Source organism: Cupressus sempervirens, chromosome 11 (assembly GCF_028749045.1).
Source record: "Cupressus sempervirens isolate cs-2001-9-10 chromosome 11, ASM2874904v1, whole genome shotgun sequence".
NCBI lineage: Eukaryota > Viridiplantae > Streptophyta > Pinopsida > Cupressales > Cupressaceae > Cupressus > Cupressus sempervirens.
Window position 1 is genome coordinate 578,966,426 of NC_143128.1, and position 21,345 is coordinate 578,987,770.

The 21,345-nt window shown below is 30.8% G+C and overlaps 1 protein-coding gene across 1 annotated transcript; it reads left to right on the forward strand.

The window, feature by feature from the left end:
• The first annotated feature begins 14,970 nt into the window (after positions 1-14,970).
• LOC149530978 (brassinosteroid-responsive RING protein 1-like) lies at positions 14,971-15,534 on the forward strand. The gene is made up of 2 exons (XM_089808278.1): positions 14,971-15,371; positions 15,453-15,534. Exons 1-2 carry the CDS (start codon positions 14,971-14,973, stop codon positions 15,532-15,534), a joined length of 483 nt encoding a protein of 160 aa, XP_089664404.1.
• The last annotated feature ends 5,811 nt before the right edge of the window (positions 15,535-21,345 follow it).

Below are 21,345 nucleotides of genomic sequence, written 5' to 3' on the forward strand. Positions count from 1 at the left end.
AATCTAAATTTAGCAACTCTTGAATGCAACTAATTTATCTTAATATTATCTAGTTTTTCATGTAACCAAATATAACAAGCTTCTAAACTTGACAGTTCTTTTTCTTAATTGGCTCTAGTATACTGTACATGTAGGTGAATTTGAAATTATTTTGTGTGCAGTTGATTCAAAGCTCTTTCTTTCAAGTTTTTGTGAAATGACAAATAAAGTGAAAAGAGAAAAAAGATATGACCAAGTAAGATATGACGAGAAGAAATGATGGACAAAATGTAATGTAGAGCTATTGATTGAAGTTGAAAATGATCACATTGAAGTTTAGAAAGTAGTAGGAAATCTACAAATTTTTCATTTCGTTTGGAAAATTTGATGAAGATGGATGAAAATTTTATTTTTAGAGAAATTGAATTACCTAAAAAGATGATGTTTGAAAGTACAATCAAGCTACATCTCAAAAACATGTGGGAGAAATAGTTTGAAGAAATTTCTGATTGGTAAAGCACAATTATTTGTCAGTTTATTTAGGAAAAAGGAAATGAGTAATTTTCTAGAGTTTTTGGGTGTGAGCAATAAACAAAGCTTTGAGCATTATGTAAAAGAAATATTAGTTTAAAATCTAACAAATGCATTAAATGATATTGATAACACATGTCGAGTAGCTAATTTAAGTGTTGCATGGAGAGCATTGATGACCATGATTACTAGGATAACTTGTCATAGAAAAAGAAAGCTTGAGCAATTTTGGATTTGGTCAATCTATCTAGAAAAACTATTTAGAGATATATCAAAAGGGTAAATTTTCTTGATGATGATATTGAAAAGAACTAGGTTAGTATTTGTAGGCTTCCTTGAAAAGATAGAATTTCTGAAGATGTTAGAAGAAATTTTTTCAAATACTGGACAAGCCACTCACATGTTTCTTCCAATAGAGGAGAGACTATATAGATGAAAGATGAAGAGGCGGGTTTGAAAATTGCCCATCCAAAATACTTTACAAACACAATACAAAGTGATTTTTTTGAAACTTTCAAAACAGAACTTTCAAATGTGAAATTTTTATAGTGAATGTTTGAGAGGTTGTACCCCTATTTTGTATGCATAAATAAGGTACCTGAAACTTTTTGTTGCTGAAATCATGTTGAGTTTAATCTTTATTTTCAATCTTATAGAAAATCTATGGAAACACTTAAGCTAGATGAGATCATTCCTAGAAGTACAACACAATTTTTCAAGTCTATTTTATGTGATATATCAAAAGATTCAGATGATTTCAATGTACAATGCATAGAAAATGCATGCACAATTTGTGGATATTTTTAAAAACTTTTATGTGAAATGGAAAACATTGATGCTTCAACAACAATTGTGTGCAATAGATTTGAGTACGAGACATACCGGTCAAGGAATGAAGATGAATCTAAAAAATTGCATTGAAGGAGAGAAATTTTCCATATTCTAAGTTTATGATAAAATTCAGGACTATGATTTATCCACACATCCAACATTGTCATGGTGCAAGATGGAAAGCTAAATAGTTTTGAGATTCAAAAAATGATTCCCCCTAGGCTGTATTCTGTCAATTGTATATTTTTGTGAAAGCTATACATTTTCCCCTCGATCTTAAATTCAAGATAAATATTATCACCTTGATCAAGTTGCAATATTAGTACAAGTTACCTACAGACACACACAATTTAATGTAGATGGGGTAGGAAGTATTGATCCAGATAAATGCATTATCATTAAGGAGGTATTTTTTATTTCAATGATGACAGGGTTCATCATAGGAGCTATGTAGCTCATTGTTTTTCACTGTTCTTTCATGATCTTGAAATCATGGAATAAATGCTTTAGAAAAAAGGATTTGGTCTGATGGTTGTACATGTAGGTGTATTTGGAAGTTAAACTTTTCTTTTACATCTATTTTTTAAGTAAATGAAGAATTAGGCACATGAAATCAATTAGTCATAAATTTGATAAATTTATTTTTTTGAGGGCAATTTAATTCTACAAAAGAATTGAATTGGCTAGCAACACAACATGCTAGATGCAATGCTAAGTATATTTGGAACTTCTTTGAAAGTGGTTATGATAAAGGAGAGCATGATGTAGCAGAGGCATGTGTAAAGAGTGCACTTTTCCAACATGAAATTTCAATTACATAAAATATATATTTACTACACAAATTTGATGTAAATAAGCATCTTATATAATTATTTTTTAAATTTTTTTAAAAATTCATACATTTTTCTATCATGTATAGGTGTAGAGATAGAGAAAGAAAATCAAGTTATTGAATGGTGCAAAACTCATTTTTCTCTTAGTGACACAACATATAATAAATGTTTTTTTGGGGAGGTGAAAGGTAAGATTTAAATTTTACTTTGATATAATTTCTTTTATATTTAAAATTTAAGGTAAGATTATTGGTATAGAAATTTGAAAATTCCATGCATTACAAATATTGATCAATCCAATCCTTATAATTTCTAACCACTTTTTCGTATTAAAAGATTGCATCAATTGATGACTATAGGACAACAAAAACGTCTAGTAATTCAAGCATGAGAAAAATCATGTTTTTGTGATGATTTCATTTAGAAGAATACAATGAGTCAATTCGAGAATATGGAAAATGGATATGTCTTGGAATGGATGTGGAAATAGATAATCATAAGTCCTCCTTATGAAGAAGATGACAATGACATAGAGATTCATAATCCTATGTATTCAGTTAATTATGAACATGTTGATGATTTTTTTGTTTGAGGTGTAATTTTATAAACATGTTTCATTTGTACTTAATTATCTTGATATTATTAATTTATATTATAGATTCTTTTGTACATTTGTATGTGACATATTTTCTATGTATGGGGATCCTGAAAATGTGGAAGGTGTAGATTACTATATACATAAGATGTGCACAAACAAAATTCAAGTTGATTGAACCAACTACACATGATGATAACTAGTCATATCCAACTAGTTCAATTGTTATTGAAGTTGTAGATTATCCCCTTATGACATCTATGCAAGTAATTAGTTCATATATTAATTTTAAGTCTTTATTTCTTATCTAGATTTGTAAAAATAGTTAATCAAGTAGATCTTATTTTGTAGGCACCTATTATTAGCAAACAAAAATTGACCACAATGGTGTTCAAATTATTGAATACAAATCTAGCCAAAATTTTCTACATTACAACCACTTGTTTATAGTCACCAAGATTCAGTTTGATATAGTGCCAAAAAGAGGACATAGAAAACCAATGTGGAGGCTACCTATTAAGGACCATGAACAAAACTATTGGAGATAATAAAAGTTATAGAGGATCTAGGCCACGTGCATCAAGATCTTTCTATTAAGATGAAGTAGTTATTTTTCATTACTATGATATATTTCTTATGTATCTATATTACTTTGATTTACACAAGATATTCTCATTTTTTAAAAAATATATATGTGTTTTTATATTTTTAAATATATTTCACTATGTATTCTCATTATTTCTTATGTCTAGATAGGTATAAAAAATTTGAATGTAATTTGTTATGTATTTTTTTTAATTTTATAGACATGCATTGATTGTACATTACTTTAAGTGTATAATGTAGATATAGGTATTCATTTCTTTAGATGAAGTTGTTATATAGGTGTACATTTCTTATGTGTATTGATAGATAGATTTATGATTCTTGTGTGCTTTTCATTTCTATATGTGTGTGTTCCTTATATTAATTATATGATTTTTAAAAAAAAAAAAAGATTTTCTATTATATGTGAGACCTTACAATTGTAAATTTAGACCATGTAAATTTATCTAAAACATATTGTATAGAAATTTCTAGGACACATGTTATTTTTTCTAATGAACAGTCATACATAAATTTCTAGGAAATGTAAATTTCTAGGACATGTAGATTTATCTAAAACATATTTTATAGACATTTCTAAAACATATGAAAATTTATCTAAAACAAATTCTATATAAATTTCTAGGACATATAAATTTATCTAAAAAAATTCTATAGAGACTTCTAAAACATATGCGAAAATTTGTAAAACATGTTCTATATGATTTCTATGACATGTAAATTTATATCTAAAACATATTCTATAGAAAATTTGAAACCATGTGCAATTAAAATGTAAATATCAAATAAAACGTTCATAAAAAATGAATATAAAATATGGGAACAGAAAATGTAAATGGTCATGTAACACGTGTAAATATCAAAGATGTCAAATATGTACACTATAAATGTAAAATATCATATAACAGGTGAGCATATGTGAAATATCAAAAACAAGTGATATAAATGCAAATGGTCTCATGACAGATGTGTATATATGAAATATTAAAAATAAGTGGTATAAATGTATAGAGTATCATGACACATGAATATCAAAAATCTAAAACAAATGATTCAAAGTCATGTATATAACATGTATAAATATAAAATAGGGCCCTATCATGATCCATGGTGTAAGAATTCGCCACAAGATCTTGTTCCCCATGTGCAATATAAGAGAAAATGTGTCATGTAGATGTATATATAAAATAATATAAATGTACTTGATTCTTTCTAAATAGTAACTTAAGCACAAAAAAATTTACCTGTGACTTAGGATGACTAGGGTTGATAGGCTTCTCTACATCTTCACCTCCCTAAGTTGTAGATGCAACTTGTTCACAATAAAGGAAACACATATATCACATGCATTTGAACTTATAATTTAATAAATTAAATTTTATATAAAAATTAAATAGACATTTTTCTAGAGTTTTACTTGTGTCTCATGATGCATGGGGTGACTAGGTGTCTATAGGTCCCCATATGGCATCATCATGGCCATAATATCTTTACCTATGTCACTCAAGTTAGCATCACTAAATCTCAAATTTGGGATGTCAAGTATAAGATCTATGAGTATGTACATGAATATTGATCATCATGATACATAAGAAGGGAGATCTAAAGCTTCATCAGTAGGGGGATCTGTACCCACCTCAATTGTGGTTTATGGTGGACATGTACATGTTGTAGGTATGTCCTCCTTGCCCTAACCACCCTATATCTGTAATACACCACTAATGATACCAGTCATATATGATGGAATTGCATGACGAGGTTGTGAGATGAACAAGAAAATAGCTCAATGAGAGATGGTATGTCAACCTCCTCATACATATCTCAAGCTGAAGAGTATGCATTATCCTAACAACCTATATATGTTGAATGTGGTAATGCCCTACATGGCTAAGGATATCCATATAATCAACATCATGATGTAGATGAAATTATGCAAACAATTCTTTGCAGAAATAGAGAGGGGAAATCATCCTTTTGGGGCCACATGCAATGTGCAGAAAAAAACAATAAGTATATATAAAGGAAGCCACCAAGGGGTTAATAGACCTTGATGCATTGTACCATTTGACCATTTTAAATAATCAATAATATGGGCACATGATCTTCAAACTATTTACTAAGACCAGATAATCTATCTCTCTCCACCTCATAGCACCAATGACATTATGGGATAGATCACCATATAATGTGTCAAAATTCATACTATCATAAGGTTTAAAACCCTAAATAGTGTTGATCATGATGATCAACTTATCTCTAATATATGAATAGTGTAGGGTAGGTGAAGCCTATAAAGTATGATCAATGACATCAAGTGCATTCTATACACACTGGAGAGTCTCAGTGAATTGTGCCTTCCTATCTTAGGTAGTATTCACAGATCTACATGATGATACATTATGTAAATGACCATGTACTCTAGCTTCTCTAAAATCAGTACCAGTAGATGCCATAATGATGAATTATATATATAAAAAAAGCAAGAGAGCTTATAATAGAGATCTACAAATGTATATATATGTACATTGTTGTAAAAATTAATGTAATAAAAAAATACTAAATGAATCTAAATGAAATTTAACTACAATTTAATTCATATAGTGCAACATATAGATAGGATTTGAAAGATTCTTATGGGGAATTTGGAGACAAGAATTTGAAAGTCAAGGGTACCATATTGAGACCAGCTCTAGTGAAAGGAGGTTGGAGAGATTGTAGTTTGAAAAGGGAAAGAAAGTATAGAGGAAATTTGGGATAAAAATGAGGACGACACCTACGATATTGATCTTGAAGAAACACCTAAGAAAGCTAAGAATAGGGCCATTGTGAAAGAATTTAAAGCCGATGTCAATGGGAAAGACTTAGACTAGGTTGTGCAGGATTCCCAGGAAGCCTATATTGAGGTTGTTTTAAGGCTTGATGTTGAGACCCCAAATGTTGACAACCTTGAGGAAAAAATTAAAACCTAGGAGATTATTACCACTAATAAGGAAGGAAAGGTTGAAAAGATCAAAAAAGGACTTGGAAGACTAGATTAAGGTCCTTAATGAAAAAGTGATGTCTTTGACCAAAAAGTTTGATAATGCCATCATCAACATTGAAATGGTTGTGGCCATCTCGACTTTATGAAGGGTCAAGAAATAGATGATGTAGAAGGATATCTTTGGTACTATTATTGAACATAGAAAACTTAAAAAATCTAGAATCTAGAAGAACAATATTGAGGTGAAATTGAAAAGTTAAAATTTTGTTCACAATTGAATCGAAGATGCTAGGTACCTAATCAAAGATTGGGAGAATAAAAGAAGGCCTAACTCTCTAGGCTTTGGGTGCCCTATGCTCTTTGTTTTTAAGTTTTGTTTTTTGTTTTTTATAGCTTTGGTGTGGGTTATTGTGCTTCAGCTTGTAATTTTGGGACATAGTTTTAATATTGTAATATTTAATCTAAATTATGTTAATCTGTAGTACTCTAAGACTAAGTTATTTTTTGGGATTATTAGCAACATTATGTCTAATAATTAGTTAGACTCTAGCATTAGTATTTTTAACTCTATTTTTTATTATGTTTTTTTTGGTGGTGATTCTCTAACATTTTGTGTTATTGATGGTCTTTTCAACAACTTGGCTATAATGGTCTAGTGTAGAAATGATCTCTCTTCTTTTTGTTTCATGAGTTTAGGACCCTTTTCCTACCTTGTTTAATCAAAAAAATATTGATAAAACTTACCTACATTACATTTTAATTTTAACAATAGGTACAAATAACATTTCTAACAATTTAAATGAACCTATTCATAATTGAAAATCTAATCACGATTAAAGAGATAGGGTTAGAAATTTGTGTGTGTGTGTGTGTGTGTGTGTGTGTGTGTGTGTGTGTGAGAGAGAGAGAGAGAGAGAGAGAGAGAGAGAGAGAGAGAGAGAGAGAGAGAGAGAGAGAGAGAGAGAGAGAGAGAGGTTAGGGGTTTGAAAGTGGGTCATTGAGAGAGTATGAGAGTTGACTGTTCCAATATGAATTTTATTAGGTGAACAATTTTAGGGTTTTAGGTTCAATTTAAGAGTTAGAGTATAATTTGGTTCAATGTTAGGGTTTTAGGTTCAATGTAAGAGTTAGAGTATAATTTGGTGCAATGTGAGAGTTTTATTTAGAGTTCATTACGTTCAAAATTAGGGTTTAATTAGGTGAAATGTTAGGTTTTAGATAGATATAATTAATTAGGTTCAATGATAGGGGTTTCTATTAGACTTTGATCAGGGACAATGTAAGAGTTAAAGTGAAGTTTGGTTCAAAGTGAGGGTTTTAATTATCAATTTTATTTTGTTCAATGTTAGGGTTTTACTTAGCTATAAAGTTTTGTAGTATTTTATACATTTTAAAAGTTTTTCTAATCTTTCAAGTACAAATTCACTAGAGTTTTCTCTTAAATTTTCTTAAATTTCTAACATTACAAAAGTAAATTTCTAAAAAATTTGTAATATTTTATCTAATTTTTTTTTCTAAAACTAATGAACAAATTGCTTCATATTCTTCTCCTAATAATCAAATAATATTTTTAAATTTTCAAAATTTTACTACTATTTTCTAAAGTTTATTGAAATTTAAAATATTTCCTAATTTCTCTAATATTACACAAATTTTTTGAAATATATGAAAAAAAAAATATTACACATATTTTTTGTATAAATTAATACACTATTTAAAAACATAATGTATAAAATAAATAAATAAATTTAACTATTTAAAATAGTACAATATTAAATAGAAACATTACAGAACTATATTACTAATTTTTTTTAAAATAAAACATTAAACAACTTAAAATATTTGAAAAATACTCTAATGTACCTTAACTGATTGAAATGCTCTTGTAGTCCCCTAGGATAGTCCCTTGAATGAAGACATGACAAGGGAAGCACATGTACACCATAGCCACAAAGGATGGATACAAGCCAATACTTGATGAAAGTAAACATGAGAAGATCTTATGTAATAAGGAGGAAGTATTATGGAGTCCAAATAAAAGATATGTTATGACCAAAGTACATGAAGATTGGGCTCTAGCCAACACTAAAAGCATGGCATCCCACACAACCATCAAATGTATGTATGGATCTTTCAAGCTATTAACAAACTAACAAATATATGTATATATATTGGAATCAATAATTATGTAATAAATATTCATTTTTTGTTTTTGTTTAAAGTAGTTTATAGTAGCCCAAAAAATGGAGGGCTGGCCCCAATGTACAAAAAGGTTGAGAATTCAGCTAGAGGTTACCTCCCAGTTACCTAACCTATACCAACTTTAATCATAAAAAACTATAATATGTTTAGAGTCAAATTCTCATTAGCCACAGTCCTTAAACTACTATGCATAATAAATTGAATAATAAACCAACAACATTTAAAAACATTGCTACTATTGGTCCATGTAATTGACATAATCCAAAAAATCTTGTGGGTTGTAAAGTTCATAAATATAGTCATAAAAATAGCTATAAAACTCAACAAAGCCCGGGCTAGGTGCTTTCTTCCTTCTCCTAGTATAATGAACATAGATACTTGTGAATTCCATAATATGATCCAAGATATGCTTGGTGGAGGGCATTCATTTTGAATGTCATTATATGATCGAAGCTATGCTGGGTGGAGGGCATTCATTTTGAATGTCATAATAGGATCTAGGCTATGCTTGGTGGAGACATTCATTTTAAGTGTCATAATATGATGGAAATTATACTTGATGGAGAACATTCATTATGAATGTTAAGTTAGATAATTTATGAATGATATATATCTACATGTAATAAAGGATGAAATATTTAGTTAGTGTTATAATGATCTTACAATTGTTACTATCCCAATCTAATCCTAATGGCAGGAACATTACACATCTAGAGTGTAGTCTTCTTTACCTTGTCAAGTTATATTCTAGTGGAGCTTCTTTGGATCAGCAGTTACTTTTTGATAGAGTTTGCAACTTCTTCATGCTTTAGTGGTTTTATTCATGATCATTATTTTGTTCCTATTTTTTGGAACATTCTCTAGTTTGGAGGCTTTTACAATTCTTTACTAGTTTTTTCAACATTCTTTCCATCTCTTTATGAAGTAGCATTTTCCTGTGTGGTTATCACTATTTCTCTATTATACATAGATTTTGTATCATCAAGTCTTATTACAGAGCCCCAAGTTTGTTTTCTAAATTATAGTTTCCTTTGATTTTCACACATTTTTTGTAATTGCATTGTTTTTCATCTTAAGGGGAGGTTTTAGAGTAAAAGGTTTTAACTTAATTATTTTATTAAGTTACCTTTATGGCTTCCTAAAATTTGACTTTATGCATTGTTCACATTTAATACTTTTTATTAAATATATTCCCTTTAGGGTTCATAACTTCCTTTTATAAGGATTGATTCTATGTATTTTTTAATCAATTTCATTCTCTAAGAAATAAATCTTTCATATTTTCAAAGCCATCTTCTTTCTTGTTGCTCCATTCTTCTTGTGACAAGTTATTTTGCATGCAGGTGATTCTTGGGCTCTATGAATTTGGTTTTGACAACTTTTACATACATCACCTCCACAATATAAGTGTATATAATATTGATGAGTTATAGCTCAATTGATTCTAACATTTAGTGTTTTTCAATTGCATGTCAAAACTCTCTTAATAGTTCATGTATGACTTTATTTAGTGATATACATAAATCATGATGCTAGTTCATTTGTAAAGTAAATATCTAGTCTAGAATAAGTCAAATAAACCAATCTACCAAGAAGATTTTTTATATTACATAATTGGACTATGGTTTGTGGAGATGATGCTTAGTGGGAGTGCTTGGCTCTAGGTGACATTATATAATAGGGAACAACTTTAGGAGCAAGTGCTTGAAATTTTCAATAAGGTGCCCTTGGAAGAAGAAAAGAATGAGATGCTCATAACACTTACTACTATAAAGAAAACTCAAGATCATCTTGGTGATTAAACTAAAGACTTTTTATCTCAACAAAATTCTATTTAGGATATGATGGATCTTTACCATTGGTAGTCTAAAGCTCTAGCTAGAAGAAATAGAAGTGAAGAGAATTAGAAGCAAGGAGATCTTAACAAAAGATGATGACAATTTGCAAGCTTCTCAAGGGATGAGTGAGGTGTCCTTCCATCACCCCAAGTAGTACTTCTTGGACTAGGTTAAGGATCTATGAGAGCAATTTTTTTTAAAGAAATTTCTGCTTGCCTTAGGGTAGCATGTGTTTGGCTCATCATGTTGGTAGGTTTTGGCTATCTTTGGTTTCTACCACTTTAGTTTGGTTCGTGGAGTGGTTGGTAGTTATTGCTCATTGACCTTTAATTGGTTTGGTTATGTCAATTCATGTTTTTTAGATTAATTCTTACTAGTCTCTTTTTCACAAGCTTAGGTGATCGTTGGGTTTTTTCTTTTTTTGCCTCACCATCTTGTTCATTTTCCTAGTTTTTGTGTTCTTGGGTTCTACTTTCTAGTTTGTTTCCTCTAGTTTGTAATGTTTCATTTCTCTTGACCTTATCACTTTGTCTATATGGACTTGATGTTAATTTTGTAAGGGTTCAATCTCCATGCCACTTTTCTTATCTAGAATAACGTTTTCTATATATAGTAATAAATACTTTTTTATAAGTTCATTCTTTTGGAAGCTGGACCCATGATTGAAAAGGAGCAACAACTTATTTACATCCCAACATGTTAAATTTTTTAATAGATCCATATCAAAGTTTTATTGTGATATAGTTAATCCATCATGAAGTCTACAAATTATAGATAAAGAAAAAAAATTAGTTCTCTCAAGCGACCCATATGAAGTATTAGACTCACTTCATTCATTAACCCAATATTTGGTCCACCAATTGGCAAATAATCAACATATTGGTATTTCTTTACCTAAGAAAATGGATATAAATTGCACCTTCTAAACTCAAGAAGTTGAAATTACCTATTAATGTTTGTATTTTATGCTCATGGTGCTTGATTCTAGCAGTATTGGGACTTTCATGTCCTTAGATCATTACTTGATCCTATTTGAAATCAAAAGTATGGGGAAAACTTTGAAAATGTTAGCCCCTATAGATTGTAAGTAAAAGCTACATAATGGGGAGCTACCAGGCATATTCAATAGAGATGACATGCTATTTTATTTTATGTGCATGAAGGGGTATGATACCACATTATCTTCAAATTTTTGCAACTTGTGGTATAAGGGAAATGTCACTATTCTAAGTAATGAGTTCCAAGTGACTCTTGAATTTATTGTGAAAACCATTGGGCTTAAGTGTGAGGGTGATAAGGTGAAAATGAAGAGGAAAAGTTGGTTAGTGGTCATGACATACAACTATGGGTATGAATGTCCTTCCCCCCACCCCCCCCACCCCCCCCCCCCCCCCCCCACCCCTGCCCCTCCACTAGTTTATTTTTTTCTCACCTTCTTGGACTATCATTTTCCAATTCTTAATCATCTAAGGAAGGAAAATAAAGTAATATGTTATACTTACTTTCTTCCTCTTTAGGCTCTAGTATTACCAAATTTTCTTCTCTTCCACTCAATTATAGTTTGATTTACATCCTTTGTAATTTTTTTACTAATAAATCTCCATTTAGAAGTCGTCTTCTAGCTTAACCACAATGGAAACAATACCACATTGTGAACCTTGTTAAATGTGTAATCAAAATAGAGCTTTTGGATCAAGAAACCTCTTGAAAGATGCTCATAGTTATGAAAAGACCAATACTCTAATGAAAAAGAAAAACCAAAGAACCTTGGAAAAATATTTTAAACATTCAAGAAGGGGATCCTATTAAAGAAACTTTACTTCAGACCACTCCCTAGAAGAGGAAAAATGTTAATACCAACCCCATTCCTTCTAAAACCAATATCAACAATAGAAAAATAAATACCCACCTCCTTCATATATCGTGACAAGGAGGAGAAAAATGGCTATGAAAGGGAAGACATTGAAGAACCTAATAATGATGGGACCTCTAGGAAAAGAACGTTTGTTAGGATGCATACTAAAAATTTGAAAGGGAAAAATTGAGGAGGAAATTGTTTCATAAACATATGAGGATTATGAGCTCAAGAAGGAAGACAAAACTGATGACAATTTCAAGGATGATGATTATGTGGAGGATGGTTAAGAACTTGAGAAAGAGTCAAAAGAAAGATTTTAGGACACAATTAGTATAGCTTGTAATTCCTCTCCCCACTCAGGAAATGATCCTGAAGATACTGTCCACACTTTCCCTTCTTAGGATAATAAAATATCCCCTTCTAGCCTCTAGAATTAGATGGCTGATTTGCATAACAACTTAATGCTATTAAGGGTTTTTTTTTTGTGTGAAAATTTTAAGAATGAATGGAAAATGCAATTCATTCTATATGTTATGTGGTAGACAAGATCATGAATAGACCTATATTTGATGTTGACATGGCGAGGAGAATATTAAAGAAAATTGTGAGGAAAAGGCACAAGGGCCAAACCAATGAGGAGGAGAATTGCACGGAGGATACTAAACATTGCTAATATGAACATTTAGAGAAAAAAAAATTAAGCTCATTTTAATTGGTTTTAGGATTTGAATCTTATATTTGAAATATAAAATAAGTAAACTTTCTGCTCATCATTTCTTTATGTACTTTATATTTGGCGGTGGAAGTCTCACATTTTAAATGAACTATTGAATTGATAATTCTATCTATTTATAAAAGAAATAGTACCTTAGATCTTGTTTAGATATATATATTTTATTGGAGATTCATTCTTATGTATACTTTATATTACCAAACATTCATAGAAATATAATATTTATATGTTTTATAGATGAGTGTGAACAAAATAGTTTTAAGATTGCATAATCTCACAGACAAATAATTTTACAGATTAAAAAAAATCACATTTACATGAATATAATAATGTAGTGACATATAATAAGGATTCACTACAATCTATATCAACATATCTCATATGACATCATTAAAATGAAGATCATTACCCCAGATTTTGAGAAAGGGAGGAATGTTGGTGAACAGGGTACAATTACTTCACCTGTTATATTCAAGAACTTGGGTAGTCAAATTATAGTGGAGGTTATTAGAGGAGAGGATGTGAAGAATTTTAAACAAGAGGGGCCCACTATGGAAAAAAGGGACAAAGAGAAGGGTAACCTGGAGATTGAGATGCTGGAGAAGTCCATTGCTAACTTGGTCAAGAAGAATGCTTTTCTAGAAGATAAGTTCGTCAAGGTTGCTAATTTCTTGGTGTAGGTGATGCATTTGGCAGCCACCACCCTCTACCTCATGCAAACTAATAAGGGAGGCATATATGATGCTAAGGAGATGGAGATGACTCACTCACCATATGTCTTCTTGGTTGATGATTGGCTACTTTTGGAGAATCCAAGGAACTAGAGAAAGGAGGGTTAGCACCTGCTCGTGTGCTTTTAGTTTAGTTTTTTGTTCTATATTTATTAGGTTTTTTATTGGCTTGAGGGTTCTGTCCATTAATTTTTATTGGACTAGTTTAATGGTCATTGTGAATATCTTGGCCAAGTTTATGTATAATGTTGACATTCCCGTGGTTTTTACTAGTAGTAGTTTTACAAACACTTTATTGTAGGGGTTTTTAACATTTAAGAAGGGTGTTGGTTAGTTGCATGGTGATGACTTTCTACTGATTTTCAGTTTATATTTTTCATTGTTATTGGCCAATTCCTATTTTGGCTGCTTTTTAATATAAAAAACATATCCTATATGAAATTAGAGTTTGACTACTATTGATTATTTAATATATTGTTATAAAAGATAAAAATAAGAATTGTTGCGACCTAACACTTAAATTGTATCAAGAAATCAGTATATTTAATATATTATAATAGATATTTGATACATTTTATATGTAAGATAGTCATTTCCCACACATACATATAGCTCACAACTATAATTCTCAACTATCATAACTCACACTCCATCTTAACTCATATATATATATATATATATACAAATAAAGAAACACAGCATCGTATTCAACTATCACAACTATCATACTCCATAGTGATTCCATCCAAGTCAAAATACAAATAGGTCCGCTGATAAATAATAAAACACAAACTAATTTACGTTGAATAATTCCAAAATGAGGTGGAATATCAAGAAGTCCTTTACCTTCTGGCGGCTTCAAACTCGTCAGAATTGTCGTGGTGTGAGCCGCCTTTAGAGACTCGATTGAAATTTAACACCTGGAAACTGGACTTTTTCAGTTGACTCAAATATAATGTAATATACATTTGATATATTTCTACGTTATATATCAAATGTATATTACATTATATTTGAGTCAACTGAAAAAGTCCAGTTTCCAGGTGTTAAATTTCAATCGAGTCTCTAAAGGCGGCTCACACCACGACAATTCTGACGAGTTTGAAGCCGCCAGAAGGTAAAGGACTTCTTGATATTCCACCTCATTTTGGAATTATTCAACGTAAATAAGTTTGTGTTTTATTATTTATATACAACATCCCTTTTCGATCATTACCACTTCTCTTGCTTTGTTATTTCAAATTTGTAAAATGGTGCCGATTTTTATCATTCCTGCTCCAATCGCTTTAGGTTATCTCAACCTTGCAATTTGTTGGCTTCTTTCCTTCCTTGGCCTTAACAAAATCCATGGCTCTTACTCCCAAACCAGCTCTACCAATTCATATGTCCTTGCTCGCACAATCACAGAAAGTTTATCTATTTTCTCATTCAGAGATTTTGCAGAGAAGTTTTGTTTGAGTGATCCGAACGTTATATGTGCTGTTTGCTTGGGCCCCTTTGGGGAAGATGATGAAGTCAGAAAGTTGTGCAATTGCAGTCACATATTTCATAGAGATTGCTTAGACAAATGGGCAGATCATCACTATCAAAATACATGTCCTCTCTGCAGATGTTCTCTTCTTCCACAGAGAGAAACACATACAGAAGATCGGTGAGGAAACAATGATAGGTTAATCCTTTTTGGCTCTTTGCCTCCATTGTTAAACACAGTTGCTTTGTTTTATATTTGTAGGCGCTTTTCTCCTTATATCCCCATTCAACTCTTGAAAAATCAGCAGTATGCAACTAGTGATGATTTACAGACAAAAACCTAAGTGTAATTTTTGGCTTTTCCTATTTTGTTACCAATAAAAATTCATTAATTATTTGTCTACTGTTATGAATAGTGCATGTTCTTATTATTTGACTATTGATGAAGTTCTCATTAAGATTTTCTATCGATAAAGTTTCTATAGGAGTTTGAAAGCATCGCATGCATTCTTCAAGTGTGTCTATTTTAGCTCACAATAAATTCACATCACGATTGAAAAAAAATATTTATAATTAAATAACAAAACCAAATACCACTTAAATTCAAAGAATTTCTGCAAATGTGTCACAATTCAGATCAAAGGCATAGAGTTACAAATCCAAGTAATAAAAAGAGGAGGACACATCTATACAAATTAAAAATACGATTGTATAGAGCATGGAACCAACATTTCATTTCTTGAGATTCCATTGCCATGTAACCATGATCTGAGTATTTTTGTGAAATTGCTCCTTTCAAAGATATGGGACATCTATGCTGAAACTTCTCTTTTCTACTTGTCATTGGGTCACAATGTCATGACTATAAAGTGTTAATCTACTGTCACCTCTCTGTTGTATTTTCAATTCCCACACAAGAATAAATCTCGGCCACGTATAGCTCTAGTTTCACAATCATGATCAACAAGAGATTTCTTATGATCATTTGTAGGCACACGCTATTTCTTGATATGCTGACATCTTCTGGCTTAGCTAGTTGACCTTGTGCTAAAGGACATCCATGCACAATTCCATAAACCAAGTTCAATCACACTGAGTTTTTTTTACTTCAATTTAAAAGCATCGTTTTTGTTGTTGGGACACATAATAGAGGCTTGTATATCGAGGTTCAACCATAGTTATTTTACCATTAAAGAATGTCCATGAAAATATTTAATGGAGGGTTTTCTTTTACTCTATCTCTCATCTTAATGGCGTGCAACATTGTCCTTTGAAAAATGGTGCTATATATGTCTCTACTTATGCAGTAGTAATAATTAGAATGATTAGAATAACTATGGGATAGGGTTAGTAAATCAATTATCTTCAGGTTCAGATGTACCAATTTAACTTTTAACAACTTCAAACAACTCAATCAATTTCATAAATCAACTCAGCCAATATAGTAATTCATTGGTTATCCAACTTATTCTTATCATCACTTAGCTCTATGTTTAGTCTATGTTGAATAATAGAAACATATAACAATAAATAGCATGATATATGAAAACAACATTCACACAAATATGACACTAGAATTGAACATGGAAACTCAATTTGGGAAAAAGCACCAAATAACATGCTACTCCTTTTTCAGTCTTCTGAAGTGAGCTTTGTTAAGAGCCAACCCTATTAAAGGTTGCAAAATACATTGTTAGGTTTGACCCTATTAAAGGATATAATCAACCTGTTAGGAGTGGCTTTATTAAAGGTCTTTAAAAAATCTCATCATAATGTCTCCTTGATTAAAGGATTTACAATATGACTATTAGGTCAGCCTTGATTAAAGGATTTTACTACCACAATAGTTAGAAAGTAACAGCTACATTGATCTAATAAAATAGGACTCACTTTGCAAGTTCAGATCTCTATTAGGCTCATTCCTTGAGTTCATCGATTGGTCTTCATTACATTCTTCATCTCTAATCTTCTTGGGAACCCTTCAAACAATCTCTCTTTCACCAACTTCTCACTTTTCTCTACAACTCTATTCTTCACTTGTTCTCCACAAATTCAAAAATTTTCCAACCAAACTTTTGTGTAAAACACGTCTATGTCTCCTTAAATAGATGGATTCAACCTCTTGCTACTTAAACATAGTCATAGATCTCATGGTTTGATCAGATTCATTGAATTTGTCCATTGGTTTGTCCTTCTATTTTTTCCTTGAATCTTCTAGAAACTTCTCATTTAATCATCAACTTAGATCACATAACAAACTAAATTCATGTATTAAATATGCTAGCTCATCAATCCTTATCTATAATGCGCTTGACTGATTCATAGATTCAACTATGTCGGCCTCAAATCTTGATTCTTTCACAAATTGTTAAGTTGTTGATACTCAGCCATCTCTATGTTCTCCACATTGGTAATCACTAGGTAGCTTAGTCACTTCTGACCTATCTCACTTGGCTTATACTAGCTCACGCAACTATAATTGTGCTCAGTCATTACTTTAGTTTTCTTTATCTTTCTCGACTATTACCATCACTCGGCTAATACTTAAGTTCCTTAATCTTCTATTCATTAATGCTTAACATCTTCATTGAACTAGTAACTTGTCACTAGGTCCATCTCATATTTTACTCAATTCCTTGACTTCTATCAACCCTCTATTCTAAACTTCAATTCTTCTTTCTTCTTTACTTAATAAAATGATCAAACCAAACATTATCTTTTCAAATGCTAGCTGATTAAGAGCCCTTTGCAGTTCCATCATACTTCTTTTTATTCAACAACTTTACGACTTCATCTTGTTATCTTATCTTTTCAATTTCTCTTCATCAATCAAATAATTTGACACTCTACATTATAAGCAAATGTCTTACCAGTAAGTTTTGACATCAATGATAACATAACAATTGTTCCAATTACAGTTTCCAAGAACCTTGGTCTCTTTGGCATTGATGTCAACATCTTCAGTTACCATGCAAAGAAAAAAGTATTCTATTGATTTTGACTATCATCTCTCTCTATTCTTTGTATCAAATCTTCATTAGTATTCTTATTTTCATTTTGATTTTTATCCATGTAATCTCTGATATGCTCCCTCTTTTTTTCTTTACACTTCTCCCTCTATGATACTAGTTGAGATTCTTCATTGTAATAGAATCTATATTGACTCTCTCTTTGACATATCTCTTAGCTTATTTAGATATTTGATGGCATCTTGACATACTTCTCTATCTTTGACAATAATGCTAAAGACACTTGCATGAACATATCTTCTTCTTTATCTTATGTACTAACTAATATTTGAAATATTTCTCCTTCTTTCATCTTTCACTTGTAGTTCTATCAACTCATACTTCTATCCTTCTTTTCACAATTTTAGGGAGCTCCTAAAGTGTGATCTTCTACATCAATTTGTAAGATATTATGATCACAACAATTGATGCAATGTTACATCTCTTCTTAGTTATTTTTAGATAGGGGAATGACCCCTAACTTACCTCTTAGATACAAAAGTGAATCCTTAAGTAATGCCTTAGTGAATATATCATCTATGTGTTCCTTTCTATTCACATATTCCAATCTTACTTCTTTGTCATGCACAAACTCCCTTAAGTAATGACACTTAATTCAAATATGCTTGTTATTTGTGTGCATCACATGATTCTTGAATATGTTTATAGCAATTGTGTTATCACAATATATCACCATAGGCTCAATAATCTCTTCCTTCACACCTTCCAACAATTGCTTGATCCATACTATGTTTGAGCAATTAACTATTGCTGCAACATGTTTAGCTTCTATTAGTGTTTGCATAAAATTTCAACTGAAAATTTGTATTCTTCTTATACCATAAACTATAGTCTTCTATTACTTTTAGATATCTCAATATCCTTTTCATGGCCATCATGTGATTCTCCTTAGGATCAGCTGAAAATCTTGCAATAACTCCAACAACCAATGCTATGCTAGGCTTTCTATGAGCAACATATTACAATCTTGTAATAATTGATCTATGTAATGTCTGATTTACTTTAGTAGAATCATCATTCTTTGAAAGTTTAAGTTCATTATCCATAGGCATTCTAACTAGTCTCAAATCTTCCTTTCCAAAGGTTTTCAATATCTCCTTAATATAATTTGATTGTGTAATGTATATTGTTGGAAATATAAGAGGAGTAATTGAGAGAGGAGAGTTGAATTAGTCACCACTAAAATAATTCCAAATCCCTTATATGTCAATACAAACTTCTTATTAACTCAAATCCTTGCACAACTTAGTTAGAACTAGATATTCGCTATAACTTAGTTAATAAAACAATCTTGAGATATTAATCTATATTAACCCTTAGTAACTTAGTTGCAAAAGATAAAGCAGTAAGCAAATAAAAAAGACATATGAGACATCAAGATTTAACATGGAAACCCAATTTGGGAAGACCACCAATGTAACTAGTTACAACTTTTCACTCTTATGAAGTGATCCCTATTAGGAATCAACCATACTAAAGGTTACAAAACACACTATTAGGTGTGACCCTATTATAGGATTTGAGTCACCCTATTAGGAGTGGTCTTGTTAGAGTTTAAAAAAAATTTAATCTAAAAATGCTACATTTTTAGAGAAAATTTACAATAATTATTGTCAAGTCAAGTCTGCTAAGAGATTTCTTTATTGGTAGAATTGTTATAGAGTAACAACGATTGACTTGATTAATGAAGTGATTGATTTGCAAATTCATATCATTGTTCTAGTTTATTCTCTTGATCCTCCCTAATTTGACTATTTTTTTTAGCTCTTTGTATGTTCTTCTCTTAATTAGATCCTTCTTTATTTTCATCTTACCTTCTTCCACTTCTTCCACTTCTTCATTTTTAAAATTTTTTCATTTATTTCAATCCATAACTTGACCTTTCATATATATGAAACCCAATGTAGAGTCAGCATGAATACCCTTACAAATAAATAATTAACATCGTCTAAGTTAGCTTACATAAAAAAATAATAAACAAAAAAATTCTATTGTAGGTCAGCTTACATTGAACCCCTTTGGTAGCTGACCTGTTTCAGTTAACACTTGAATCCTTCAACCCAACTCAATTTTTACTTGATCACTAAACATGGCTTCTTCTAAACTTCTACTTAGCTGAAACCGGAGTCTTCTTAGCTTAGTTACTACTCACAATGCTCAATTAGAGTGTAACATTTATGTAACATCAATGACAATATATAATTGAATAATTATTTACAACAATCTCCCTCTTTGACATTGATGGTAACACATTTAATGTCATAATAAAATGAAACTTAGAGCAATCAAAATTATTTATAAGATTTTATAACATCCTTGAGGTCATTTTTATTCTTCATTCATGAGAACTCCCTCTGAGATCTTAACTTCAGACTCCATCTGATCAAGTGCTCCTTCAATTCTTTTGATATGAACATGACATATTCAATCTCTCCCTCTTTGATATCAAATGCCAAAGACTTTGTAAAATTATTTCATAATGTACCTATTAATGTATTGATTAATATACAATGAGCTATGTCTTCTTTGCATCAACTTGATAGATCTTCAATGTAGTTTGGTTGATGCATGTCTAATTTGTACTCTAGTGAGCATCAAATAGGGGAATGACCCCTACCTTTCCTTTGAGATATGAAAATGCATCCTTAGGTAATGCTTTGGTAAATATATCAGCAACCTGCTCCTTTGTGTTCACATAATCCAATCTAACCTCTTTATCTTGAACTAATTCTCTTAGAAAATGGTACTTGATTACAATATGTTTTGTCTTAGAGTGCATCAGTGGATTTTTGGATATGTTGATTGCACTTGTGTTATCATAGTACATAACCACTATGTTCTTGATTTCTTCTTTTATTCTTGATAGTAGTTGCTTGATCCAAACTCTATTAGAATAATTAACTATTGCAACAAAATATTTTGCCTCTACTATAGACGGAGAGATGCAATTCTATTTTTTACTAGTCCATGACACTAGCCTCTTTTCAAGAAAGAATGCTCCTCTATTGGTGCTTTTTCTATCATCAATTCTTCCAGCCCAATCTACATTAGTAAATACTTTTAACTCAAGGTTTCCTCCTTGCTTATACCATAGATCATATTGTTGAGTACCTTTTAGATATCTCA